At 55.6% G+C, this 25512-nt stretch overlaps 2 protein-coding genes across 8 annotated transcripts in view; both read left to right on the top strand.

Annotated features, from left to right (window-relative positions):
* The window catches only part of Dock6 (dedicator of cytokinesis 6), a 60027-nt gene extending 53463 nt beyond the window's left edge, over positions 1-6564 (top strand). For 4 of the 5 annotated variants that reach the window (XM_016000876.3, XM_006982338.4, XM_006982337.4 and 1 more), the window contains 9 exons: positions 1215-1346; positions 1486-1500; positions 3164-3289; positions 3378-3467; positions 3704-3940; positions 4445-4588; positions 4680-4786; positions 4980-5141; positions 5930-6564. In XM_016000876.3, the coding sequence (XP_015856362.1) occupies positions 1215-1346; positions 1486-1500; positions 3164-3289; positions 3378-3467; positions 3704-3940; positions 4445-4588; positions 4680-4786; positions 4980-5141; positions 5930-5972 (1056 nt within the window). In that variant the 3' untranslated portion in view covers positions 5973-6564. Of the gene's footprint in view, positions 1-1214; positions 1347-1485; positions 1501-3163; positions 3290-3377; positions 3468-3703; positions 4027-4444; positions 4589-4679; positions 4787-4979; positions 5142-5929 lie in introns of those variants that run through there. The other variant, XM_076575825.1, reaches the window with a different exon arrangement.
* A 1217-nt stretch (positions 6565-7781) lies between these two features.
* Kank2 (KN motif and ankyrin repeat domains 2) overlaps positions 7782-25512 on the top strand; it is a 33004-nt gene continuing 15273 nt past the window's right edge. The window contains exons 1-3 of one of the 3 annotated variants that reach the window (XM_076575827.1): positions 7782-7904; positions 11312-11412; positions 11740-12963. In XM_076575827.1, coding sequence (XP_076431942.1) covers positions 11376-11412; positions 11740-12963 — 1261 coding nt within the window. In that variant the 5' untranslated portion in view covers positions 7782-7904; positions 11312-11375. Of the gene's footprint in view, positions 7905-7947; positions 8087-10567; positions 10644-11311; positions 11413-11739; positions 12964-25512 lie in introns of those variants that run through there. The other 2 variants (XM_006982335.4, XM_076575828.1) reach the window with 2 other exon arrangements.

The raw sequence follows: 25512 nt of genomic DNA, 5'->3' as shown, positions 1-25512 counted from the left end.
AGAGAGAGAGAGATTTATTTATATGTACGAGTGTTTGCCTGAATGTATGTGTGGGCACCATCTATGGTCCTGGTGCCTATGGAGCTCAGAAGAGGGTGTCGGACTCCCTGGGACTGTAGTTACAGACAGTTGTGAGCAGCCATGTGGGTGCTTGGAATTGAACCCAGGTCCTCTGCAAGAGCAACCAGTGCTCACTGAGCCATCTCTCCAGTTCTGGTTTGTTTCTGTTTGTTTGTTTTGTTTTGTTTTAGACAGGGTTTCCCTGTGTAGCCCTGGCTGTCCTGGAACTTGCTCCATAAACCAGGTTGGCCTCGAACTCAGAAATCTGCCTGCCTCTGCCTCCTGAGTGCTGGGACTAAAGGCCTGTGCCACCATAGCCTGGCTTATTTTTTATTTTTTATTTCTTTGAAGATTTATTTATTTTATGTATATGAGTGCTGTATCAACTTTATGCTAGAAGAGGGCATCAGATCCCATTATAGATGGTTGTGAGCCACCATGTGGTTGCTGGAAACCTCTGGATGAGCAGCCAGTGCTCTTAACCACTGAGCCATCTCTCCAGCCCCTTATTTTTTATTTTTATTTGGTTTTTTGAGTTGTGGTTTCTTTGTGTAGCCTTTGTTCTCCTAGAACTAGCTCTGTAGATCAGGCTGGCCTTGAAATCAGAAATCAGCCTGCTTCTGCTTTCTGGAGTACTGGGCTTTAAGGCACTACTGCCTGGCTCTATTTTTCATTTTCATTTTTTTATTTTTTTTGGTTTTTTGAGACAGGGTTTCTCTGTGTAGCTTTGTGCCTTTCCTGGAACTCACTTGGTAGCCCAGGCTGGCCTAGAACTCACAGAGATTCTCCTGCCTCTGCCTCCCGAGTGCTGGGATTAAAAGCGTGCGCCACCAATGCCCGGCTCATTTTTATTTTTTAAAGCAAGCTGTATTCAGGGTGGTGTGTCTCACTGGCAGAGCAAGTGTTTGCCTAGCTCGTTCAGAAGCCCTGGGCTTCATCCCTAGTGCTACCACGGCAACACCCTCCTCCCCTCCCGGCAAGGAGGAGCTGGTGCAGGTACCCCCAGCTCTGGGCCTGGGTAAATGTTTGTGGGAAGAGGTAGGGGACACATTGGGGGCCCAAGCAGGAGGACATGTCCTCCCTGGGATAGGAGTGCCGGGGGGCAGGGCATGGCGGGTCTCGGGGACCCTCCCCTCACTTCGCCTGTTCCCCAGGGTGGTTTGTATGAAGCGGTGAACGAAGTCTACAAAAACCTCATCCCCATCCTTGAGGCCCACAGAGACTACAAGAAACTGGCTGCCGTGCACGGGAAGCTGCAGGAGGCTTTCACCAAGATCATGCACCAGGTGGGCGCGGCCCCTCCGGGATGGGCTCCTGCCCGGTCCCGCTTCGATCTCCTGCAGGCCTGGGCCCCCGTTTTCTTTACTCTGGCACTCTGCTTCCCCCTCCTTGGCTTTGCTGACCTGGCCTCCTCTTTCCCCACAGAGCTCCGGCTGGGAGGTGAGTCTGAGGGGTTCCACCATCCCTGGTGACCATTGGTCGGTGAACACCAGGGGGCAGCAGAGCGGCGTGACGCCCCTCCACGCCGTCCGCCGGGGGTGATGACGCACAGCCCCCTACTTCCTCCCCCCATGCCTTCCCCCAATCTCAAGGGCAGCCTCTGAGTCACCCAGCTGGGAACTCTCCAGAGACACCCCTCCCTCGGGTAGGGCCAGCTCAGTCACCATCGGGTGGGGGTGAGAGGAAGGGGCTATCTCTCTCCCTCTCTGGCTCATTCCTTTCCTCCACCCCTGCCATCTCTGTCTTAGGGTTCCCTCGCTCTCTCCATCCCAGTCTCCCCAGCTTTGTGGAGGACCACTGCTCCTCATCTCTTGTTAAGGATTCATGCCCCCCCCCATCCCTCCTCCTTTCTATTTTTAGGCATCTCTCAGTTGAGGGAGAATTTTCTGGCCAAAGATGGCAGGAACCCAGAGCCCTGGCAGGCTGGGTGGAGGCCAGTGGGGTGGGTAGGTCCCCGCCTTCCCACATCCTTTGTCCCTCTCCTCAGAAGAATGACTCTCATAAGGTGGTATAACCAGGACCCTGGGAGGGGGTAACTCTGACCTCTGACCTCTGACCTCTCCAATGACTGTGTCTCTCTGTCCACCATCCCTCCATCCCTGTTTCTGGCCTCACCATGTCTGCCCCACCCTGTCTGGATCGACCTTGGTGAGTGAATTTGGAATGACCCCACCTCCTCTCCCATGGGTGGGGGGATGGTTTCTTGGGGTGAAAGGTCTTCCTTCCACATTTAGGGCTAGGGACACAGAAGAATGTCCTAGAACTAGAGCCCACGTCCCAGGACAGGAGGCGGCCCAGGGCACTCCTCAGTCACTAGGGCCTCCGCTGGGCCTGGGTCCCCTGGGCATGGAGGTGTAGCTGTGAGCAACACAGCCCCTAATTTGGTATTGGAATGTCGGTGGTGACTTGATGGGCAAACAGAAGCTCCAGGTTATGTTAAACAGGAAGTTGACAGAGGACGCCGAACGAAAGGGAAGCCCGCCCGGTGTGCTCAGGAGGCCGAGACAGGACAGTAGACAGGCCAAGAGCAGCCTGGGCAACTTGTTAAGACTGTCCCAAAAGTAAAAACAAGCCGGGCGGTGGTGACACCGGCCTTTAATCCCTGCACTGGAGAGGCAGAGCCAGGCGGATCTCTGTGAGTTCAGGGCCAGCCTGGGCTACAGAGAGTTCCAGGTCAGCCAGGGCTATGTAGAGAGACATTGCCTCAAATAAAGAAATGATTTTTAAAAAGAAAATGACTGGAAGTTTAGCTCAACCCTAGAGCCCCAACCTAGAATCTTCCAATGGGGAGCTGGGGTGTGGTTCAGCCATGAAGTGCTTCCCTAGCATGTGGGGGCTCTGGGCTCAATCGTCAACACACACACACACACACACACACACACACACACACACACACACACTGATGGTGGCTGCATCTGGCTGTGGTCTGGGTCCCCTGGCAGTTAGTCTAGCGCACTGTTTCCGAGGTCCTCAGACGGGCTCCTGCGATTCTCAGGACTCCCCATTCCCACCTTGTCCTCTCCACCCTACCCTGAGTGTGTCGGGGTGGCGGCCCCCCGCAGAGATACCTTGGTGCCAACACTACCCGCTTCCCTCAGCCCAGCGCGTATTCGGGACATATTTCCGAGTGGGCTTCTATGGTGCACGATTTGGTGACCTGGATGAACAAGAGTTTGTGTACAAGGAGCCGTCAATCACAAAGCTGGCAGAGATCTCACACCGACTGGAGGCACGTCCTGGCGCTGGGAGGTGGGACAGGCCATGTGGGTTATAGTGGGCTGCCCCAGCCGGGGCCCGAGTCAACCCCATGTCTCTAGGAGTTCTATACGGAGAGATTCGGGGACGATGTGGTAGAGATCATCAAAGATTCTAACCCAGTGGACAAGTCCAAGCTGGACCCACAGAAGGTGGGTCCTCTGACCATCTCCCCAAGATCCTATATTGAAAGGGTCTGCAAATACTGTTTGGGGGGGGGGCTGGGGCAAGTCCTGTCTCTCAGGCGATTCTTGTGCATCCAGAATCAGGGAGATCGGGGCTCTAGATTCAAAGCCTTCGAGCCCAGAGGGACCAGGAACTCTGGCTGGAGCTGTGGTGTCAGGTGGACCCAGGCTGCCCCAGACTAATGCATGACCCTGTGCCCCAGGCCTATATCCAGATAACCTACGTGGAGCCGCACTTTGACACTTACGAACTCAAGGACCGGGTGACCTACTTTGACCGCAACTATGGACTGCGGGCCTTCCTCTTCTGCACGCCTTTCACGCCAGATGGGCGTGCACACGGGGAGCTGGCGGAGCAGCACAAAAGGAAGACCCTGCTGAGCACGGAGCACGCCTTTCCCTACATCAAGACACGCATCCGAGTGTGCCACCGTGAGGAGGTGGGACCCCGGGCCTGGGAACGGGAACGGGAGGCTTCAGACCCAAGAAGGGGAGATACCGGGACTCAAGGTCCAGGGAGGAAAAGGTAGAGGAACTTGAGGACTTGGAGAGAAAAAGGTAGAGGAAGCCCACAAACAATGCGTTTCAGGGACCCTGGATTCAGGAGAGAGAGATAGGGTTTGGGAAATAGCAGAATTGGGTATGGGAAATATAAGGACCCCCAGTTGTAGACTCCAGATGCAAGCCTCTACCACCAGGGCTGGATAGACTCAACCTTAGAGTCCCCAGACTCAAGGGCAGGCAGTGTGTGAACCAGACTGAAGACAGCTGAGTCAAGACCCACCCAAGGAAGCACAAATCTCCAGCACTGTTGATGGCCTGAGACCTTCCTATCCTGATTCCAGCTACCTTGGGGTGGCTTGTCCAGGTCATGGCAGGCCTCAGCATGTGCACCCCAGCACAGGCACACATATCCATACGTACATACCCTGCTCACCCCACAGACGGTGTTGACCCCGGTGGAGGTGGCCATTGAGGACATGCAGAAGAAGACACGGGAGCTGGCCTTTGCCACCGAGCAGGACCCTCCAGATGCCAAGATGCTGCAGATGGTCCTGCAGGGCTCTGTGGGACCCACCGTGAACCAGGCACGGCGGGCGTCTCTGGGCGTGGGGTGCCGGCTACCAGGGCCTTCCTTCTAGGTGCCGCTTAGGCCTTCATGAATCTTCTCGCCCGTAGGGTCCCCTGGAAGTGGCCCAGGTGTTTTTGGCCGAGATCCCAGAAGATCCCAAACTCTTCCGACATCACAACAAACTACGACTCTGCTTCAAGGATTTCTGCAAGAAGTGCGCTGGCTTTTATAACCCTGCCGTCCCGACTCCCTGTGCACCCCGCCTGACTCCCTATTTAAGTTCCCAGGCCCCATTGTGGGCCTTTGCATGCCTGTCCCCACACCCTGAATCCCTCAGGACTCCCTCGCCTCTGTGTTCGCTCTCTCCTGAGTGCCAGCCCCCAGCAGCCTCCCCCTGCCCCCCCCAGGTGTGAGGACGCGCTGAGAAAGAACAAGGCCCTGATCGGGCCGGACCAGAAGGAGTACCACCGGGAACTGGAACGCCACTACAGCCGCCTACGGGAGGCCCTGCAGCCTCTGCTCACCCAGCGCCTGCCCCAGATGCTGGCGCCATGCTCCACCAGCCTCAGGTGCCCACGGGGGGCTGTCACGAACATGAGCACACACGTACATGTGCCCATACACAGCAAAGTCCATGTCCGGCCTGGGTCGTGTGACTTCGTGTATTCTGCTTTTCTGTTATTCCGTTTGACTTAGCGGATGGGGCATGTATGTGTCACGGTGCATGTGTGCGGGTCAGAGGACAGATTACAGCAGGCAGTTCTCTCCTCCTGTGTGGGTCCCAGGGGTTGAAAGCAGGTCAGCAGACTTGATAGAAGTGCCCTAACCACTGAACCATCCTTCACACTCGCTCTCTTCTGAGATTGAAGACTGAATCTTAGGACTTTGGAGAGTGAATCTTAGGACTTTACACGCTAGGTTAGTGCCCTACTACTGACCCACATTCCCAGCCTTCATTTAGCTATCTGAGCCTCAGTTTCCACATCTATAAAATGGACATTATTCCCATCCCCTGCGGTAGATTTACCAACCCTTTGTGAATCTTCTGGTCTGGGAAAGCACAGCGGTTAACTGGCTACAGGTTATTACAGCCATGCCTGAATACCTGAGTTTGATTCCCCAGAAACCACACGGTGGGATGAAGGAACCCATTCTAGTAGGTTGTCTTCTGACTTCTACATGTGCACCACGTGGCACAGAAATAAATGTGGTTTATTTTAAAAGGAAAATCCTTTGGATCAGGATAGACAGGAGAGTCTAGACAGATTCTTGGAAGGGTTGCATGATGAGAGACGACGAGGCGGGTGGGGGCACTGTGGAGCTGGGGTCCTGTGGCTAACCTGCCTTCTGCCCCCAGGAACTCCCTGAACAGATCGAGTTTCCGGAAGGCTGACCTCTGACCCCACAGGACTGAAAGCCACACCCAGAAGACCAGCAGCCACACCTCAGCTGTCCACCTTTCCGGACTCACTCCTGCCCCCTCATCCATGGGGCGACCACATCGTCCTTACGGCTGGGCCCTCGGCCCCTCTGTCTGTCTGCACTGATGGATCCTAAGTTTGGTTTTGTTTGTTTTTAATTTAAAATGAGTTTTATATGCAACCTGTGTGGTGTGGTGACGGTTGGCACAGTTCCTGCCCGGGGGAGCTAACGTCCAGCTGAAGCGCACACAACGCAACATGTCCATGGGAAAGAGTGCTGTGCGTGTGTGTGTGCGTGTGTGTGTGTGTGTGTGTGTGTGTGTGTGTACGCGTGTGTGCGAGTGTTCATGTGTGTGCACGTGATGAGGGTTTACATGCACCAATGTGTGATACATGTGTAGTCCTCAGTTTCTTTCCACATTTTGTTTTGTTTTGTATTTACTGTCTAGCCCAGGCTAGCCTGGAGCTTAATTTATAGACCAACTGGCCTTGAACTCACAAAGATGCACCTGCCTCTGCCTGCTGAGTGCTGGGATTAAAGGCGTGCGCCACCACGCTTGGCTTCTCGTCACCTTGTTTTTATTTTATTTTTTGTCACACTTATTTATTTATTTGCGTCTGTATGTGTATGTGGGTGCATGTGTGCCATGGCACACACGTGGAGGTCGGGGGGCAGCTTTCAGGACTCCCTCTTCCACCATGGGGATCCCAGGCCATCAGGCTTGGCAGCGGGCACTTTCTTCTTGTTTTCCAAGACAGGGTTTCTCTGTGTAACCGCCCTGGCTGTCCTGGAACTCGCTCTACTGTAGCCCAGGCTGGCCTCGAACTCGCCGCCTCCTGGGTGCTGAGGTTAAAGTTGTGCGCCACCGCCGCCCTTAGCAGGTGCCTTTCCCTGATGGGCCTCTCCTTGGTGCTCCGCTTATTTTCTAAGACAGGTCTCACTGAACCTGGAGCTCACAGGTCCAGCTGGGTTCACCGGCCGGTGAGCCCCAGAGCTCCGCCCAGCTCTCAGAATTGGGCTTCGGAGGAACTTTTGGGCCCAACTCTTGCTTGGCTGCCGGGATCTGAACTCAGGTCCGGTGCCTTCATCGGCTAGCGCTTTAGAGCTCCGGGAGTCATGAAGTCCCAGGGCCTGAGGCTTCCGGGGAGTTCCCCTCCCCTCCCCTCCCCTCCCCTCCCCTCCCCTCCCCTCCCCTCCCCTCCCCTCCCTTTGTTGTTGTTAACTCTTTGGTCGTTTGTTTTTTTAAGGCGGTCTCACGTAGCGCAGAATCACTGTAGTAGAAGGTGGCCTGGAGCACCTGAGAGCCCTGGCTCCACATCTTTGATGTGCTGGGACTACAGGTGTGCGCTTTCATAGCCAGAGTGGCTCCGGAAAGTTCCATGCAAACAAAAATGGTTCATCCCTGGGCTGGGGGTGCAGCTTAGCGGCACGGTGATTATCTAGCATTCAGAGTCCTGGCGGCCACCCCCAACCCCACAAAAATCAATAAACCACGCCCTGTGACTTGTGTCAGCCTGTGAATAGTGTGAAGGGAATTTTCTGAAGGTAGGTCACGTGGTTGGCCCCATTTTACTGATGGGGAAACTGAGGCCTAGCTCAGGAAGAGTTAGGTGGGGGCCGGGGGACAGGGCTACTCGAAAGTGCGATCTCTGAGCTTGGGCCGGCGGTCACGCCACGGTACACCCGGCCGGCAGCTGGATGGCTTCCAGCCTGCAGCGGCCAACGGGGGAGGGGTGACCTCCAGTCGCCGCCACCGCACCCGCCCTCGAGCTGGGCCGCGGCCAGCTCCGCCCCCTGCAGCGTCCAGCTGCAAAGGGCGGGCACCGGGCTTGGAGAAGGAGGGACCCCGTCCCGAGGGCGGGTGGCCGGGGGCGACTGAGCCCCGACGACGTGCGCAGGCAGCAGCGAGGGTGCGTGCGCCCCCACGACCACCCTTCCACTTCGCCCCCAGCCCCCGCTGCAGAGGCGCCCGGGAGGCGGGAGGGGCGGGGCTTCTGCTGGGGGCGTGGCTACCGCGCTGGCCGGGCTGGGTATCGGCGGCCGAGGCGGAGCGCGCAGGACGCCTGGGACGGCGAAGGCTGGAGCGCGCCAGGCGAGTGGGACCCAGGGCTGGCTGGGTGGCGTGGGGTCCGAGCTACTCTAGGGGGGGCTGTCGGGATTTCTAACCCACTTCCAACCCGAGGCTCGAGCTCACTCCTCTCTCTGAGCTGGTCCCTCCCAAGTCTCACCATCTGCTCCCAAACTTTGCAAACCCGAGCGTCTGGATCCCCGTGCTCCTGTCCCCTCCCCAGCCCTGACCTCGGCCCTGCTTCTTTCCCCCCAAACCACCTTCATTCCTTTATCCTTCCTGCCTCTCTCCCTCTGCTCCTCCTCTCCTCTAGCTCTGTCCCCTTCCCTGCCCGGGTTCCCCCTTTCTCAGCTCCCGGTGGCCGGGTCCGGCCCCTCAGCGGCGGGAAGGCATCCGGGCGTCCGGCCGGGCTGGGCTTGGCTGCTGGGCGGGTGTGGGGGGGGATCAGCAGATGTTTGCCATTAGACGGGGACCCCGCAGGCCCCGCCCCCTCCCCGCCCGGGGCGGGGTCCTGCTCACCCCCAACTTTGGGGGCGGAGAGAGCGAGCAGGAAAACCCCCAGATCCGCCCAGGCTGATGGGGAGGTGCACTCTGGGGAGACCCTGTGGCCCTTCCCTGAGAACTCCCACCTGTTGGTTCTTCCAGCCTCCTTCCACCACCCCCATCCGGGGATCTTGTAGGGAGAGAGGGGCCCCTTCCCTCCCCTGCCACCGAGTTACCCGCCTGCCTCAGATGACTGGAGACCCTTAGACCTCAATCCCCCAATCGCCGGGAAGTGAGATGTGCGGAGTTAGTTCAGAGGTGCCTTGAGCGAATCTGCCACACTTAGGTTCAATCCAGGCCACCATCACATCTTGTACAAGTGACCCTGGGCAAGATTCACACTCAGTGATAAACTTGGGTGAGGGCTTATCTCCTGGGGTTGTCATGGCAACTGAGAGTCGCCATTATAACCTGGAGGCTTGGAGGATGCCTGCAATCTCAGCATTTGGGAGGCTGAGGCCAGAGAGTTAGTGAGTTCGAGGCTGACCTAGGCTGTATAACAAGCTCTTTTCTTTTTCTTTGTTTTTGTGTTTTGTTTTTAATTTGTCTTTGGAGACAAAGTTTCTCTGTGTAGCTCTGGCTGTCCTGGAACTCTCTTTGTTGACCAGGCTGGTCTTGAACTCACAGAGCTCCACCTGCCTCTGCCTCCTGAGTGCTGCTATTAAAGGCATGCGCCCTTCGGCACAAGCTCTTTTTTTTTTTCCCCAGAGCTGAGGACCGAACCCAGGGCCTTGTGCTTACCTAGAGCTAAATCCCCAACCCCTAGAAGCTCTTTTCTTAAAAAACAAGCAGGGCGCCGGGCGGTGGTGGCGCACGCCTTTAATCCCAGCACTCGGGAGGCAGAGCCAGGCGGATCTCTGTGAGTTCGAGGCCAGCCTGGGCTACCAAGTGAGCTCCAGGAAAGGCGCAAAGCTACCCAGAGAAACCCTGTCTCGAAAAACCAAAAAAAAAAAAAAAAAAAACAAGCAGGGCTGGGGATGTAGAACGCATGCCCAGCGTGTGTGAAACCTGGTGCTCCATCCCCAGAATGGCATAACTGGCTGTGGTGGTACAGCCAGCAGTGCCCAGCACTTGGGAGGTAGAGGCAGGAGTAGCAGAATTTCAGGGTCATCCTCAGCCACATAGTGGGTTTGAAGCCAGCCTGGGCAACATGAGACCAGGTCTCAAACAAAAAACACAAAGCAAGTTGGTGTTGTAATTATTAATTTTATTCATTCCATCTCAGCACTCCTACCTCAGGCTATCCCAATCCTCAGGCTATCCCAATACTGCTCCCTACTTCTGTGTCTCTCTTAGGTCCCCAGAAAGTATTTTGAACCAGCTTCCTGTTGGAGGGACTGAGATTACAGACAGATGCAGAGCCAATTTCTCCTACAATTGGTCACTGTGCGTTCCAGGTGTTCAAGCCAGCAAAGCAAAGGGCAGAGCCGTGGAGGGACACAGACTGGAGGGGCAGAGCCGTGGAGGGACACAGACTGGAGGGGTAGAGACGTGGAGGGACACAGACTGGAGGGGTAGAGACGTGGAGGGACACAGACTGGAGGGCAGAGCCGTGGAGGGACACAGACTGGAGGGGTAGAGACGTGGAGGGACGCAGACTGGAGGGCAGAGACGTGGAGGGACGCAGACTGGAGGGATAGAGCCGTGGAGGGACACAGACTGGAGGGGTAGAGATGTGGAGGGACGCAGACTGGAGGGGTAGAGACAGGGACACAGAATGGAGGGGCAGAGCCGTGGAGGGACGCAGACTGGAGGGGCAGAGACAGAGGGACGCAGACTGGAGGGCAGAGATACGGAGGAAAACTAAGCAGGAGAGAGAGAGCATCCCAGACCTGCCTTCATGCCCAACAGGTGCCCCACCTGCCCCGTCCTCCCAGGTACCCATTGTCCTGGCATCCACAGCCTAGAATGGTCTACCCTGGAGGATGAGGTGGGTGGAGGTGTCTGCAGCAAGGTGGCTGAAGGGTAGACAGCAGAAAGGACTGACCCTGGCTGACCTCCAAGGCTGAAGTGGACTAGTAAGAGCTCTCTGCAGGCTGTAAGCACCCCCCCCCCTTTCCTGCCTCCTCTCCAGCTCTATGACTTCCCTGTCCTCCACCCAACTCGATCCCTACTGCACCCCCCTACCCTCCCAGCTCGGACACATCCTGAGGGGGCAGGAAGTTCTATGTAGCCGGGCAGAGAAACTGTTTATTTTTAGAGAAAATTGTTTCCATAAAGAGGAAGGCTTCTCACAGCTTGTATCCTCACCACTTTCCCCCTCCACGGGCCTGGCTCGGCTCTCAGCTTTGGGGTCGCCGAGGGGTCCCACCCTCCATGTTCTGTCTCTTGCCCCCCTCTGAGATCCCACTGTGTCCATGCTGGCATCCCTTACCCAGCTCTCCCTGTGCGCACTCGGAGATGGGCCCAGGGGAGGGGGCCCAGGAAGGGTGCGGCCCCCTGCCCTGGGGGCCATGTGGAGGCTGTGGGAACAGCTGGAGCCTGTCCAGGCCTGGACAGATGTGCACGCAGGCAGGGAGGTTTGGTTTCTTTGTTCTAGGACTTTCTATAGCCAGGCGAGGGTAGGGAGGGGAGCTTGGGTGTTTAAGTATATGAGAGGTGCCTGACCCGAGGGAGGAAGGCCGTCTGTGGAGGGAGGGCGCCCGCCGCATCCCCTCCCTTCTCCCTGAAGACCCGCTCCTGAGCCTGCCCTGTCAACCTCTGCAGGTCACCCGCAGGCAGTGTGACTCACAGCTCGCTGGGTGGCACCTGAGGAGCAACAGCAGAGAGGATGGCCCAGGTCCTGCATGTGCCTGCCCCGTTCCCAGGTCAGGGGCAGGTGGGGAGGGGGGGGAGGGCTAGAGTGGGGAGGAAGACTGACTGCCAGTCCGAGGGGAGAGGTCAGCCCTAACGTGAGGGCCCGAGGGAGGGGGGGGAGACAGCCATGTGAGGCTCTGAGCGGGAAGAAAGCCCGAATGTGAGTGGGGAAGGACATCCCTGACCTTGTCATGGATGGGTGACAGGGCCAGACAAGGCCCTGTTGATCTAGGGTGGGCTCCCAGCTCTGGCAGGAGCTACCTCTGCCCCTGGGCCGTCAGCTGGGCAGAGAGGGGCCCCGAAGTGCTAATTTAAGGCCTTGGCTCTCCCCGCTCCAGGGACTCCTGGCCAGGCCTCCCCAGCAGCCTTCCCCAGCAAAGAGCCAGACCCACCATACTCTGTGGAGACGCCGTACGGCTACCGCCTGGACCTGGACTTTCTTAAGTACGTGGATGACATTGAGAAGGGCCACACACTGCGCAGGGTGCCCGTGCAGCGCCGGCCGCGCCTGGGCTCCCTGCCGCGGGGCCCGGGCTCCTGGTGGACGTCCATGGAGTCGCTGTGCTCCGACGCCAGCGGCGACAGCCGGCACTCGGCCTACTCCTACTGTGGCCGTGGCTTCTACCCACAGTACGGGGCCCTGGAGACCCGTGGCGGCTCCAACCCACGTGTGGAGCGCACGCTGCTGGACGCCCGGCGCCGGCTGGAGGACCAGGCGGCCGCCCCGTCGGGTGGCCTGGGCTCCCTGACGCCCAGCGCCGCGGGCTCCACCAGCTCCCTGGCAGGCGTGGGCCTGCTGCCACCCACGCCTCGCAGCTCCGGCCTGTCCACCCCGGTGACACCCAGTGCGGGTCACCTGGCCCACGTGCGCGAGCAGATGGCCGCGGCCCTGCGCAAGCTGCGCCAGCTGGAGGAGCAGGTCAAGCTGATCCCCGTGCTCCAGGTCAAGCTGTCGGTGCTCCAGGAGGAGAAGAGACAGCTCACGGTGCAACTCAAGAGCCAGAAGTTTCTCGGCCACCCCTCAGGGACCCGGGGCCGGAGTGAGCTCTGCTTGGACCTTCCGGAGCCCCCCGAGGACCCTGCTGCGCTAGAGACCCGCTCTGTGGGCACCTGGGTCCGGGAACGGGACTTGGGCATTCCGGATGGCGAAGCTGCCCTGGTGGCTAAAGTGGCCGTGTTGGAGACCCAGCTCAAGAAAGCGCTGCAGGAGCTGCGGGCGGCTCAGACCCAGCAGGCCGACCTCCCGCCCCAGGCCTGGCCACCGCCAGACACCCAGGTCCGAGTGGACACCGTGCGGGTGGTGGAGGGTCCTCGGGAAGTGGAGGTGGCGGCCAGCACGGCAGCGGGGGCCCCTGCACAGCGAGCCCAGAGTCTGGAACCCTATGGAGCAGGGCTGAAGGCCCTGACCACGTCTGGGGGCACCGAGAACGCCCTGGTGTTCCGCAGCCATGAGGTGGTGGAAACCATGTGCCCGCTGCCCACAGCCACCACCAGCCACGTGCACACGGCCAAGAAGATCAGCATTACAGAGCGGGCTTGCAGTGGTGTGGCCAGGACTGCAGGTGAGTGACTGTCCGGGGAGACCCAGTGGGGCCTCTCGTCATCGACCTTCGGCCAGCAGGTGGGCCTCAGAGCTGTGGGTATCAGGCAGAGAAAGTTGGTGTCTAGGGGGCCTGGGGAGTTGGCACAATTGGCAAGCGCTTGCTGTACGAGCAGGAGGACCTGGGTTCGGGTCCCTAGCACCCGGGGCTGTGGCCACGCCCACTTGGAATTCCAGGGTGGCTAAAGGCAGATGACCCACAAATCCCTGGAGTCCAGGGTGGAAAGGCAGAGCTGACTCTGGTTTTATTTTATTTTATTTTATTTTTTGAGACAGGGTTTCTCTAAGTAGTTTTGGTGCTTTTCCTGGATCTCACTCTGTAGCCCAGGCTGGCCTCAAACTCACAGAGATCTGCCTACCTCTGCCTCTCCATTGCTGGGATTAAAGGTGTGCACCACCACTGCCTGGTGATAATACATTATTTAAAAGGTAGGCAGTACCTGAGGAACACCACCATCTGTTTGCCTCTGGCCTAAACATACACACAGATACACACATATATGCATATGTGCATGCACATTCACACACACACATGCATGCCCACACACATACATGCACAAAGAAATTGAACATCTAGTGTATTGCTTTGTTGAGGTAAATGATCCAGAAAACGGGAGTTGTTTGAAGGAGGTTCCCGAGATTGCTGGCTTCATGGCGAATTCTCCCCTTTGAATTAAGAAATGGCAGGTGTGTGTTGGCACATGTAACCCTAGATAGAGCGTTTTGTTCGCGGTTCTGAGGGACAGCTTCAGGCATGGCTGGATCCAGTGCTCAGAAGTCATGTGGAGTCTCCAGCATGTCTGTTCTGTGGGCCCTTCCGGTGGGTGAAGGAGTCTGGAGCGAAAAGGCTCGCTCTCCACGGATCCGCTTCGTTCATATCACACCACATTAAAACCCACGAGTGGCCTCCCGTGGCAGAACCAACAGTGCATCTCCCATGCCCAGCCCTGAGGGTGGAGGAGACCCTCCCCGGGCCCAGTGGCCTCGGCAGAGGAAGGGGTGCCCCGGGAGGAAGTGCTGAGTCCTCGTGCCAGGAAGGGCTGTATACAGATTGTCAGCTGCCCAGGAGAAGCTGCCAGGATGATTCATAGGAGTGGTCACAGCTGCTCTGTCTTGGCACGGGCCAGGGGGGCAGCTGCTCTCAGTGTCTCACCGAGGGGGGCTGAGGAAGATGGGCCGAGGTACCCCGGGTTCCGTCACTGTGTGACCCAGCAGAGTGACTCCACCTCTCTGGGCCTCCGCTTTCCTCCCTGTGACGGGCTCTAGTACAGATCCACCCTTCAAGAACCCCTGGCAAGAGTGTATACAGTAAGTGCTCAAGCAGTGCTTCCTCTGCTGACAGTGATCAGGTCGACCTTCGTGGGTCGGCCGGTCGGTCGGTTTGGGGTTTTCTTTCCCTTCTGGGCTATGTGGAGTTTGAGAGTCTTGCTGGGCTGTGCGTTCCAGCCCTGAGCCCCCCCTCCTCCCTCCCCCCTCCTCCCTCCCCCCCTCCTCCCTCCCCCCCTCCTCCCTCCCCCCTCCTCCCTCCCCCCCTCCTCTCCCTCCCTCCTGGGTGCTGTCTGTCAGGTGTGGGACTTCACCTGGCTTAGCCTTGAACCCTCAATCTCCTGCCTCAGCCCCCTGAGTACTTGGGATTACAGGGCATTTAATCCACTCCCGGCTTCAACTCTACTTACAGCTGGGGAAACTGAGGCTTAGGGCAAGGATTCACTGTGCCAGGGTCCGCCCCGAGGGCCCATGGGGCCTTCTCACCCCAGACCCAAGGCCAAGTTGACTGGAACCCCGCTGACACTAAGGGGCGCAGGCCGCAGGGCCCAGCTGTGTCTCCCTGCTTCCCTGTTGTTCCTGGCCAGCTACGGAAACCACCCCTCTGTTCCGTGTCCATCTAAACACCCGGCCCTGGGGTTCTGGCCCCTGGCCAGGGACCCGCCCAGCCCTGCCTTGGAATCTTTGAGAGGCACCCTCCATTCCAGACGTGCCTCCCAGGGCAGTCATGGGACCTCCTGCTTGCCGGACATACAGACAAAGCTATGTTCACTGTCTGTGGAAACTGCCACCCCGGAAGTCCTCCCTCGGGTCTCACTGCAGTCCCTCTTGCTGCAGCTAGCTTACATCAGGCCTCACTGAGACGGAGTGTACTTGGTCTCCTTCAGTGGGTGCTTAGTGCTTAGTCTCCCAGGCACTAAGGGCACACACAGGAAACCACACTTGCAAAGCCTCCTGCTCAGGGCCTGCGACGCTCGCGGTTCAGCAAGCAGAGTGGCTTGTCACCAAGTCTTGAGTTTGGTCTCCCACCCACATCATGTTTGTTTTTGGAGACAGGGTCTCCCTGTAGTGCACTGGTTGGCCTGGACCGTGCCATGGAGACCAGGCTAGCCTCCAGTTCACAGAGATCTGCCTCCCAAATGCTGGGATTAAGGTATGCACCAGGCCTGACCCAGAGACCCACATAACGGAAAGAACTGACCCTCCCAGCAAGTTGTCCTCTGACCTCCACACATGCACCAAGCCATGGCACACACACACCCAAGTAAATAAATGCCTAAGTCGGTGTGACTTTTTAGAGACAGGGCCTCATTATGTAGATCAGGCTACCCTCAAACTCACAGAGGTCACGCACTGCCTCTGACTCTGGAGTGTTGGGGATGAAAGATGTGCACCAGCATGTCCAGAAATAAATGTCATTTTAAAAATACCAAGGCAGAAAATAGGCAAGAGACCCCAATAAGCAAGTGAAAAAGTATCCACATGGGAAATACGCGCTTAGATAAAAAATGAGAGAAACAGGGCAGGTGGTGAGAGTTCACTGGGGTGGTGGCCTCCCTGTGCCCTGTCTGTAATCTTGAGCATGTTCTTCAAACCGTGGTCTACTGCCGGAGCATCCTGAACCTCCTCAAACTGTGTGCTGGGTGTCCTGACAGACTGTTGTGCTGGAGGTATGGCTCAGTGGTAGAGCCCCTGCCCAGAATCCCCCAGTGAGGGGCTGGGGTGTGGCTCAGTGGTAGAGCCCCTGCCTAGAACCCCCAGTGAGAGGCTGGGGTGTGGCTCAGTGGTAGAGCCCCTGCCTGGAATCCCCAGTGAGGGGCTGGGGTGTGGCTCAGGGTAGAGCCCCTGCCTAGAATCCCCAGTGAGGGGCTGGGGTGTGGCTCAGGGTAGAGCCCCTGCCTAGAACCCCCAGTGAGAGGCTGGGGTGTAGTCCGGTTACAGAGCAGCTGTCCAGTGCTGTGAGGCCCTGGGTTCTGGCCTAGCGCGGTGAATCATGGTTGTGCGGCCTGGCTCTGTGTGTACGGTGGATATTCACAGTCAGCTCTAGGCTGTGGTGTCTTTTTGATTCAATATGTTCAGGTGCCTAGCACTCAGGAAGCTTAAACAGTTGGGGGGTCACCTCAGCTTCAAGGCCAGCTGAGTGAGTGAGTGAGGCTCAAAACAACATGTGACCGAGGAGATACAGCCTGTGGGCAGAGAAGCACCAGGCCGGTGCACAGTGGGCTCAAAGGCCCTGGGGTAAAGGACTTGGGCTGACGAACTCTAGAATGAGCTAGAAGTGGACAAAGAGTTGAGGTGTGGGGGTGTGTGTCCCAACATCCGAGGTGAGTGCCACAGGCTCCAGTGCTCTGGCGGCACAGTGTCAGAAAAGAAATGTGATGTAAGACCCTAGCAGGCTGCAGCTAACGTCACCAGGCCGTGTTCTGGTCTGACGTGCGTCCCCGTGCTGTGGAGACGGCTGATCTTGAACAAGCACGGTGACCTGAATTGGACCCCTGAACCCATGTTAAAAAACACTGCGTGGTGGCACACGTAATCTTAGGGTTTGGAGAGGCCAATATGGGGGGTCGTGGGGCTCACCTGCCAGCCTGGCCTGTTCTGCCAACCCCAGGACAGTAAGAGACCCTCTCTCACACAGCCACAAACTTCACAGAAAACAAGGGCCGCCTGCGCAGTGGCGCAGTGGTTAAGAGGGCTGGCCGCTCCTGCAAGGAACTAAGTTCCTTCCCAGCACCCATACTGGGTATCTCATAACCACCTGAAATCACAGCTCCGAGCGATCTGATGCCCTCTTACGGCCTCCACAGAGCTCTCTCTCTGTCTCTGTCTCTCTCTGTCTCTCACACAAACACACATGCCCATGTACACACATATAAAAGTTAAAACAAATCTTACAGCTAAGTGTAGTGGTGCACGCCTTTAATTCCAACACTCTGAAGGCAGACGCAGATAGGTCTCTGTGAGTTCGAGGCCAGCTTGGCCTACATAGTGAGCTCCAGGCCAGCCAGGGCTATAGAGCAACAAAAAAGTGATGTATAACGTTTGTAGAAGCATTGGAAAGTGCAGAAAAATCTAGACCACCAGAATCCGCCTCCCCCACCCAGGTGTAGCTGCCCTCTAGATTTTTGTCCATTCTGCTTTGTTGAGATAGGGTCCCACTCTGTAGTCCAGGAACTGGCCTGGCACTCATGGCCATGCTCCAGCCTCCGCTTCTCTGAGTGTTGGGATACAGGGGTGTGTAACCAGATGCAGCTCCTGCAGACATGTCTGTTCTTTGGCTTCTGTGCCTTTGGGGTTTTTGGTTGGTTGGTTGGTTGGTTTTTGGGTTTCTCTGTGTAGCCCTGGCTATCCTAGAACTCACTCTGTAGCCCAGGCTGGCCTCAGCTCACAGAGATCGCCTGCCTCTGCCTCCCTAGTGCTGGGATTTAAGGCGTGCGCCACCACCGGCTCCCATGCTTTTGGTTTTATTGTGTGGTCCTAGGAATGGAACCCAGGCCTCACACATGCTAGGCCAACACTCCACTCCAGCCCTACTTCTGAATTTTTAATTTTCCATTTAATTAATATATTTGTTTATTTATTTATTTGGAGACAGGGTCTCAGGTAGCCCAGGCCTTGAACTCGGTATTACCTTGAATTCCTGATCCCCTACCTGTCCCTCTTGAGAGCTGGGGTTACAGGTTGGAGCCACCATGCCTGGTTTATGGGGTGCTGGGGCTGGGACCCGGGGCTTGGAGCATGCTGGAATACGCTCCACCGCTCAGCTCCGTCCTCAGACCTGTTTTATTTTGTAGGAGTGCATGTATTTGAGACAGTTCCATTTTGTAGTCCAGGCTGCTCTCGTCCCCTGCCTCAGTCTGGCCTGCCTGCCTGGGACCTCGGGTGTGAGCCACCACAGCCAGCATGAGGTTTTCAAGTGAGGAAAAGAAAAGTATGTTTTTAATATCTGGCACCACAGAGCTGATGGGAATTATTGTTTTGCTTGATTTCATTTATTTTTTCAGCTGCTGGGATGGGACCCAGGGCCTCCTACATCCTGGGTAAGCAGTCTGCTGCTGGGCCAGCCCCTGAGCCCTGGGCTTTTCACACGTCCTAAATCATTTTCCCCAACCACATCAAAAACGTAAAGGCTACTGAGCCTGGCAGCACATTTCTGTAGGATTGCTGTGAGTTCTGGGCCAGCCTGGGCTACATAGCAAGATGCCCTCTTGAGAAAGGGAAGGAAGGAAGAGAAAAGGGAAAAAAAAATGTAAAGTGAAAACAGGGTTAGGGATGTCTCCACCGGGAGAGTGCCTGCCGGAGATACACGTAGCCCTGGGTCCATCCCAACATCACCTACCACATAAACCAGGCACAGTGGTCAGGGGCTGGCATCCCGGTGCTGGGGGGTGGAGGCAGGGGGATCAGGAGTTAAAGGATGAAAAAGGAAAAAAAGGAAGTTATTTTTCACTTTTCCTGTGTTTGCTGTTTTAAGAGAGAGTTAAAGGACGGCCCGGGGCACATGAGACCTGTCTCAAAAATACAAATAAAATAAAAATAAGGGCTGGAGAGATGTGTAGAGGTTAAGAGCATTTTTTTTCCTCATCCAGAGAGTCTGTTTGGTTTTTTGTCTTTCAAGATAGGATTTCTCAAGCTGGGTGGTGGTGGCGGCGGCGGCGCACGCCTTTAATTCCAGCACTGAGGAGACAGAGCTGGTGGATCTCTGTGAATTTGAGGCCAGCCTGGTCTACAAAGGGAGATCTAGAACAGGCTCAAAAAAAAAAAAAAAAAAAAAAAAAACCACACACACACACAGAAACCCTGTCTCGAAAAACAAACAAACAAAAACAAGAAAGATATGGTTTCTCTGTGTATTGCTGACTGGCTGGCCTGGAACTCACTATGTAGACCAGGCTAGCCTAGAATCTCTGGAACTCACAGAGATTCACCTACCACTGCCTCCCAAGTTCTGGGACCGCCCGGCTTCTCAATTGCAGCTTTCGTCCCATTCGAGATATATATATTTCTTTTCTTTATTCTTTATTTCTTTTCCTTATTCTTTGGTTTTTGGTTTCTGAAATGGGTGTCGTGTCCCCCCCCTCACCCTCCTGACCTTCCTTCCCCCCCCCCCCGCCCCCCCCCGCCCCCCCGCGGTCACAGATGTTCACCACCATGGCCAGCATACTTGATCTCCTTTCGAATTACTTGCAAACATTTACTTATTCAGCGTGAGTGTGTGTGTGTGTGTGTGTGTGTGTCTGTGTGTGTCTCTGTGTGTGTGTGTGTGTCTGTGTGTGTGTGTGTGTGTGTGTGTGTGTGTCTGTGTGTGTGTGTGTGTGTCTGTGTGTGTGTGTGTGTCTGTGTGTGTGTGTGTGTCTGTGTGTGTGTGTGTCTGTGTGTGTGTGTGTCTGTGTGTGTGTGTGTCTGTGTGTGTGTCTGTGTGTGTGTGTGTGTCTGTGTGTGTGTGTGTCTGTGTCTGTGTCTGTGTGTGTGTGTGTCTGTGTGTGTGTGTGTGTGTGTCTGTGTGTGTGTCTGTGTGTGTCTGTGTGTGTGTGTGTGTGTGTGTGTCTGTGTGTGTCTGTGTGTGTTGGGAGTGGTCTCTCTCCTACTTTGTGGGTCCGAGCAATCAAACCCGAAGTGTCAAGGCCTAGGACCAAGTTCCTTTATTCCCTGGGCCATCTCTGCAGCCCGGGATTTGCTTTTTGAAGAGGATGTTTCTTTGTGCGCCCTGGCTGGCTACCAAGCAATCCTCCTGCCTCACCCTCTGCATTCCCGGGGCCCTCAGGCATGCGCCACCACCCCAGGCCTTCCTATCCCTTTTAATATCATTGCTGCACCCCACCTTCAGCCACTTATTTAGATATTCCATGTCCTTGAACAACATGCCCTGTGCCTGCTTGATTTCCTTAAATGGTCTTGTGTTTCAGAAAAACAAGATCCTCGCTCTCTTTCTTGTTTTTTCCACTTTAATTTTTTTCCTCCAGTGCTGGGATGGGGCTGTGGGCATCCTCCAAGCCGGGCCGGTGCCACAGCGCTGAACGCCGCCTCTGGTCTTCCTTTTCTTTATTTTATTACGTTTATTGACTTTGTGGGGTACACGGCCACTGTGTGCATGTGTGGAGGCAAGAGGACAATTTAGGGGTCTGTTCTCCTTGATCACCTGTGGGTCCTGGGGATCAAACTGGAGTCATCCGGCTTGGCAGCAAGAGCCTTTAGCCACTGAGCCACCTTGCCAGCCTGAGTCTAGCTATTTCTACATGGGCCCTGGGGATCTGAATTCAGGCTACCGGCTCTTGTGGCGAATGCTTTTACCTGCTGAGCTGACATACCACCACTTTATGTTTTTTGTTTTGTTTTAAAATAAGGTCTTAGACAATTGTCCAGGCCAGCCTTGAGCTCACTCTAGCCTCAGGCAGGCCTTTGACTTGGGATTGTCCCCAGCTCGGCTCCCCAAGTAGCCTGGAGAGAGGTGTGTGTAGGTGTGAGCATGTGTGAGCATGTGTGAGCAGCGTGTGCATGGAGGTGAGGGCACAGCCTCGGGCGTCGGTTTGAGGAGGAGTGCGCTGTTGACCGCTGTTGTGCTGGGCTAGCTGATCTGCGCTTCCGAGGAGACTCCCTGTCCGCCCACCTCTCCTTAGGTGCCCTGGGGCGGCAGACATGGACAACCATGTTGGGGTTTGTGGGATTTGAACGCAGATCCTCAAGCTTGCACAGCCCGTGCTGTGATCACTGGGCCGCGTCACATCTTTATCTCCTGGGGAGGGTGGCAGAGGACAGCTTGCAGGAGTCGGTTGCCTCCCCAAGATTAAACTCGATCGCCAGACTTGGTGCCTTCACCCTGTGAGCCCTCTTGTTGGCCCCAGGAAAGGTTTCCACCCACGTTTTGTTTCTCAAGACAGGGTTTCTCTGTCTAACCTTGGCAGTCTTGGAAATTGCTCTGTAGACCAGGCTGTCCTCAAATTCACAGAGATCCCCCTGCCTCTGCCTCCTGAGAGCTGGGATTGAAGGCGTGCGCCACCATGCCTGGCCTGAAAGGAGCCTTTTAAGCCTTGTTTTTCTTTTTTTCTCTGTCTTCCTTCCTTCTGTTCTTCACACAGGATCTTGCACACATGTAGTACATACACATGTATGTATATACATATAGCACACACGTACACATACACATAGTACATATATAGTACACACATGGTACATAGACTACAGTACACATACATAGCACAGCACATATATACTGCATGCACACACACATATATATATATGTATGTATATATGTATATCACACATATATATAGGTTGGCCTCACACTCCTGTCCCTCTGGCCTCAGACCCCTAGCCCCGGTGCCTGGGCTTACGAGGATGAGCCAGTGCACCAGGTTATACCTAAGGTTTACTGCTCCTGTTTTTATTAAGGTGTATGACGCGTTGGGGCAAGCATGCTGCCGTAGAAGGCACGTGGAGGCCAGACGCCAGTCTCGCCTCCTGCCTTGTGTGAAGCAAGGCTTCTCTCTTGTTCACGACTAGCTGCCCAGGCTAGCCCAAGGGCTTCCAGGGCTGTCCTCTCTGCCTCCCATCTCAGCATAGGAACCCTGGAATCGCAGACTTCCACCACTATGTCCAGCTTACACGTAGGTCCAGAGATGATCTCAGGTCATCAGGCGAGCTCCCTCACCCACAGAGCTGCGCCGCCAACCCCCGGCCCCAGCACTGTAGATCAGGGGCTTTAAGCCAGGCGTCGTGGTGCATGTCTGTTATCTAGCACTCGGAACGAGGCAGGAAGATCTCTAGCACAAGGCCAGCCTGGGCTATAGAGAGACCCCCAGACAATAACAAAAAGAGCCTGAGGACGTAGCTCAATTTCTGGAGCACAGGCTTAGAATACAGGGAGTTCCGGGTTCTGTCCCAGAACTTGGGAAGTAGAGGCAGTGAGTTTGAGGCCAGCCTGGGCCCCATGAGACCCTAACTCAAAAAAAAAAAGACAGTGAGCAAGCCAGAGCCACAGCTCAGTTAAGAATACAGCAGTAGGGGGTGGGGATTTAGCTTTGGGTACAGCGCTTGCCCAGCAAGCACAAGGTCCTGGGTTCGGGCCTCAGCTCTGGGAGGAGGGGGGCAAACAAACCCGGGGTTCCTCCCCCAGTACCACAAAATAATAATAAATAAACGAGAGTTTGACACACCCCAGCACTGGCCCTGGCTCACGGTGTAAATCCAGTTCTGGTGTCAGCTGGGGTCACCACACCCTAGACTATACTACTTCTGGACAAATTTGTAGCCAAGTGTCTCACCCCACCCTGTCCCGTCTGCACTCGGCTGTAAAGGAAAAGCGTTTAAACTCCTTGCAGAACTTGAGTAGCACCCAGGAACTTCAGGGAGCAGTGAAGTACCCTTGTTGTTTAAAAAAGAAAAATGTTAGTGGTGGTAGCTCCTACCTTTAATCCTAGCACTTGGGAAACCGAGGCAGACCAGCTCTATGAGGCCAGCCTGGTCTATGTATGATGTTTCAGGCCAGCCAGAGTTATATAATCAGGCCCTGTCTCCAAAAACAAAAAATCAAATTTAAAAAAATGTAGCCTGTAAAGAGCCCTGATGTTCCTTGGCCCTCCACGAGGCCCTGCCCGCAGCAGGAGGGAATCCTGTAGAACAGCCGAGCCACACAGGGTGTGGAGGTGCACAGGCCGCTTGATGAAGTGGAGGTTTCGCTGTTGGTTCCACACTGGAAGCTTGGGTACTGCTCGTCCTTGGAGACTGAGCCCACGAAGTTACCTGTGCCCGCGTGGTGGCACACCTTTGGTCTCAGCACTCAGGAGGAAGAGGCAGGACGGTCTGTGAATTTGAGGCCAGCCTGGGCTACAGAGAGAGTTCTAGGCTAGCCAAGGCTACACAGTGAGACCCTGTCTGAAGAAACAAAAACAAAGAGCTGGTGAGAGGGGGCAGTGGTTAAGAGCACTGGCTGCTCTTCCAGAGGACCCGGGTTCAATTCCCAGCACCCACAGCTCTCACCATCTGTAACTCTGTCCCAAAGATTCTGATAGATGCTCTCTTTTATGCAGGCACCAGGCACATACATGATGCATAGACATACATGCAGGTTAAACATACACAGACGTAGACGCCCCCCCTACACACACACACACACACACACGCACGCACGCACGCAATTAAAAAAACAACTTTAAAACCTAGAATAACTGATACATGGAGAAAAACGTACCCTCTTAAGTACACATGTGGGAGCCTGAGTGGAGAGGGCAGTGCATCACACATGTGCGGTCGTCGCCTTGTACAGCCTTGAACTATCTGATTGGTAAAGCCATCCTGGTGGCCCCCTATTAGCCACGGCAGCAGCAGGAAGCTTGTTTATAATGATCTTTAGTTGACCATCTCCAGAACTTTCCTTTAAACTGAGACCGTGTCTTGGTACATAGACATGGCTGGCCTGGAGCTTGCTGTGTAGACTAGCCTGGCATCACTCACAGAGATCCTCCTGCCTCTGCAGCGCCACACACCTGACTTCTTATGCTTTATCTTCTCCAAGGAAAATTTTGGCAGAGGGGGGTTTTGGTTTTTTTGTTTTTTTTTCTTCTTCATTTTTTTCGAGACAGGGTTTCTTCTCTGTGTAGCTTTGGAGCCTTTCCTGGAACTCGCTTTGGAGACCAGGCTGGCCTCGAACTCACAGAGATCTGCTTGCCCCTGCCTCCCGAGTGCTGGGATTAAAGGCATGCGCCACCACCGCCCGGCTCAGAGTGAGGTTTTGATCTGATTGGTTGATTGACTGTGGCACTGAGATTGGAATCCAGGGTGTCACATGTCAGACAAGTGCTCTACCCCTGAGCCACACCCCAGCCCCTCACTGGGGGATTCTAGGCAGGGGCTCTACCCCTGAGCCACACCCCAGCCCCTCACTGGGGGTTCTAGGCAGGGGTTCTACCACTGAGCCACACCCCAGCCCCTCACTGGGGGTTCTAGGCAGGGCTCTACCCCTCAGCCACACCCCAGCCCCTCACTGGTGAATTCTGGGCAAGCACTTTATTACTGAGTTGTGTCCCAGGTCCCAGATTTTAAAATAGTTTTTAAAATGCAGTTTTTCAAAGGTGTGGTGGTGCCATATCCCTAACCCCAGTGCTGAGGAAGCAGAGGCAGGAGGCTGACCACAGATTCAAGGACACCCTGAGCTACAGAAAGAGAGAGAGCTGGACCAGCCTAAGCTATACAGTGAGCTGGTCTCGGAACATATAAAGAGGAAGGGGTAGGGAGGCAGTTCAGTGGTGGAGCATTTGCTGGGCAGCTGTGAGGATCCGAGTTCGAATCTGTAGAACCTAGTAAGCTGGGTAGAGTGTCTCATAACCCGAGCACACTTCCGGGAAGATGGGGGCAGAGAGTGCAGAGTCCAGAGCCCGCAGGCCGGCCAGCCTGGCACACAGGCGTGAGCAGCGGAAGACCTCGTCTCTACAAGACAGCCGGTGAGGACCTCACAAGAGGCTCTCCTCTGACCTTCATGCATGCTGCTGTGGTAACTGCGTGTGCACACACACACTCACACACAGTCACACTCATACACAGCCGCACACAAAATCACACACTCATACACACAGTCTCACACACACTCACACTCATACACAGCCGCACGCAGAATCACACACACTCATACACACAGACACATACACACACACACACACACAAACACACACAGAGTCATACACTCAGGCACAGTCTCACACAGTCACACCCACAATCGCACAGTCACTCACACACATTCACACACAGATCACATAGTCTCAATCACACACACACACAGATAAAGAACAGGAAACAGCAGGCAGGGGTGGATGTGCACGCCTGTGATCCCCGCACTTGGATGATGGAGACAGGAGAATTGCTCCAGGTCCTAGGCCAGCACCCGGGGCTATATAGCGGTGCCATGAATTTAAAGATATTTTGGGAGAGGGGGAAGAGATATTAATATACTTGCTTGGGTCCCACAGCTCCTAGATATGAAGTTGGAATCTCTGTCCTGACCACCATGCTCCTGGATACAGTTCGGCTTTTTTCTCCAGAAAATACTCAGCGTGACTGTGTGAGGGCATTGAGTCTGAAGCCAGGACTGAGATCTCCAGGATCTCTGTCACTGGAGGCTGCTGGCGGGCAGCTCTAAGCTGTGGTGGTTTTGTGCAGCTCAGTGATTTTGGCAACGCGCTGGGCCTGGGTTTCCTCCCTGTGTGATGGAGCCAGCCCTTCGTGGGGTGGAGGTCTCGATGTAAGGACCAGTTTG

Source organism: Peromyscus maniculatus, chromosome 7 (assembly GCF_049852395.1).
Source record: "Peromyscus maniculatus bairdii isolate BWxNUB_F1_BW_parent chromosome 7, HU_Pman_BW_mat_3.1, whole genome shotgun sequence".
NCBI lineage: Eukaryota > Metazoa > Chordata > Mammalia > Rodentia > Cricetidae > Peromyscus > Peromyscus maniculatus.
The sequence above is the reverse complement of the archived record's forward strand: the minus strand, read 5'-3'. Positions and strand labels throughout refer to the sequence as shown.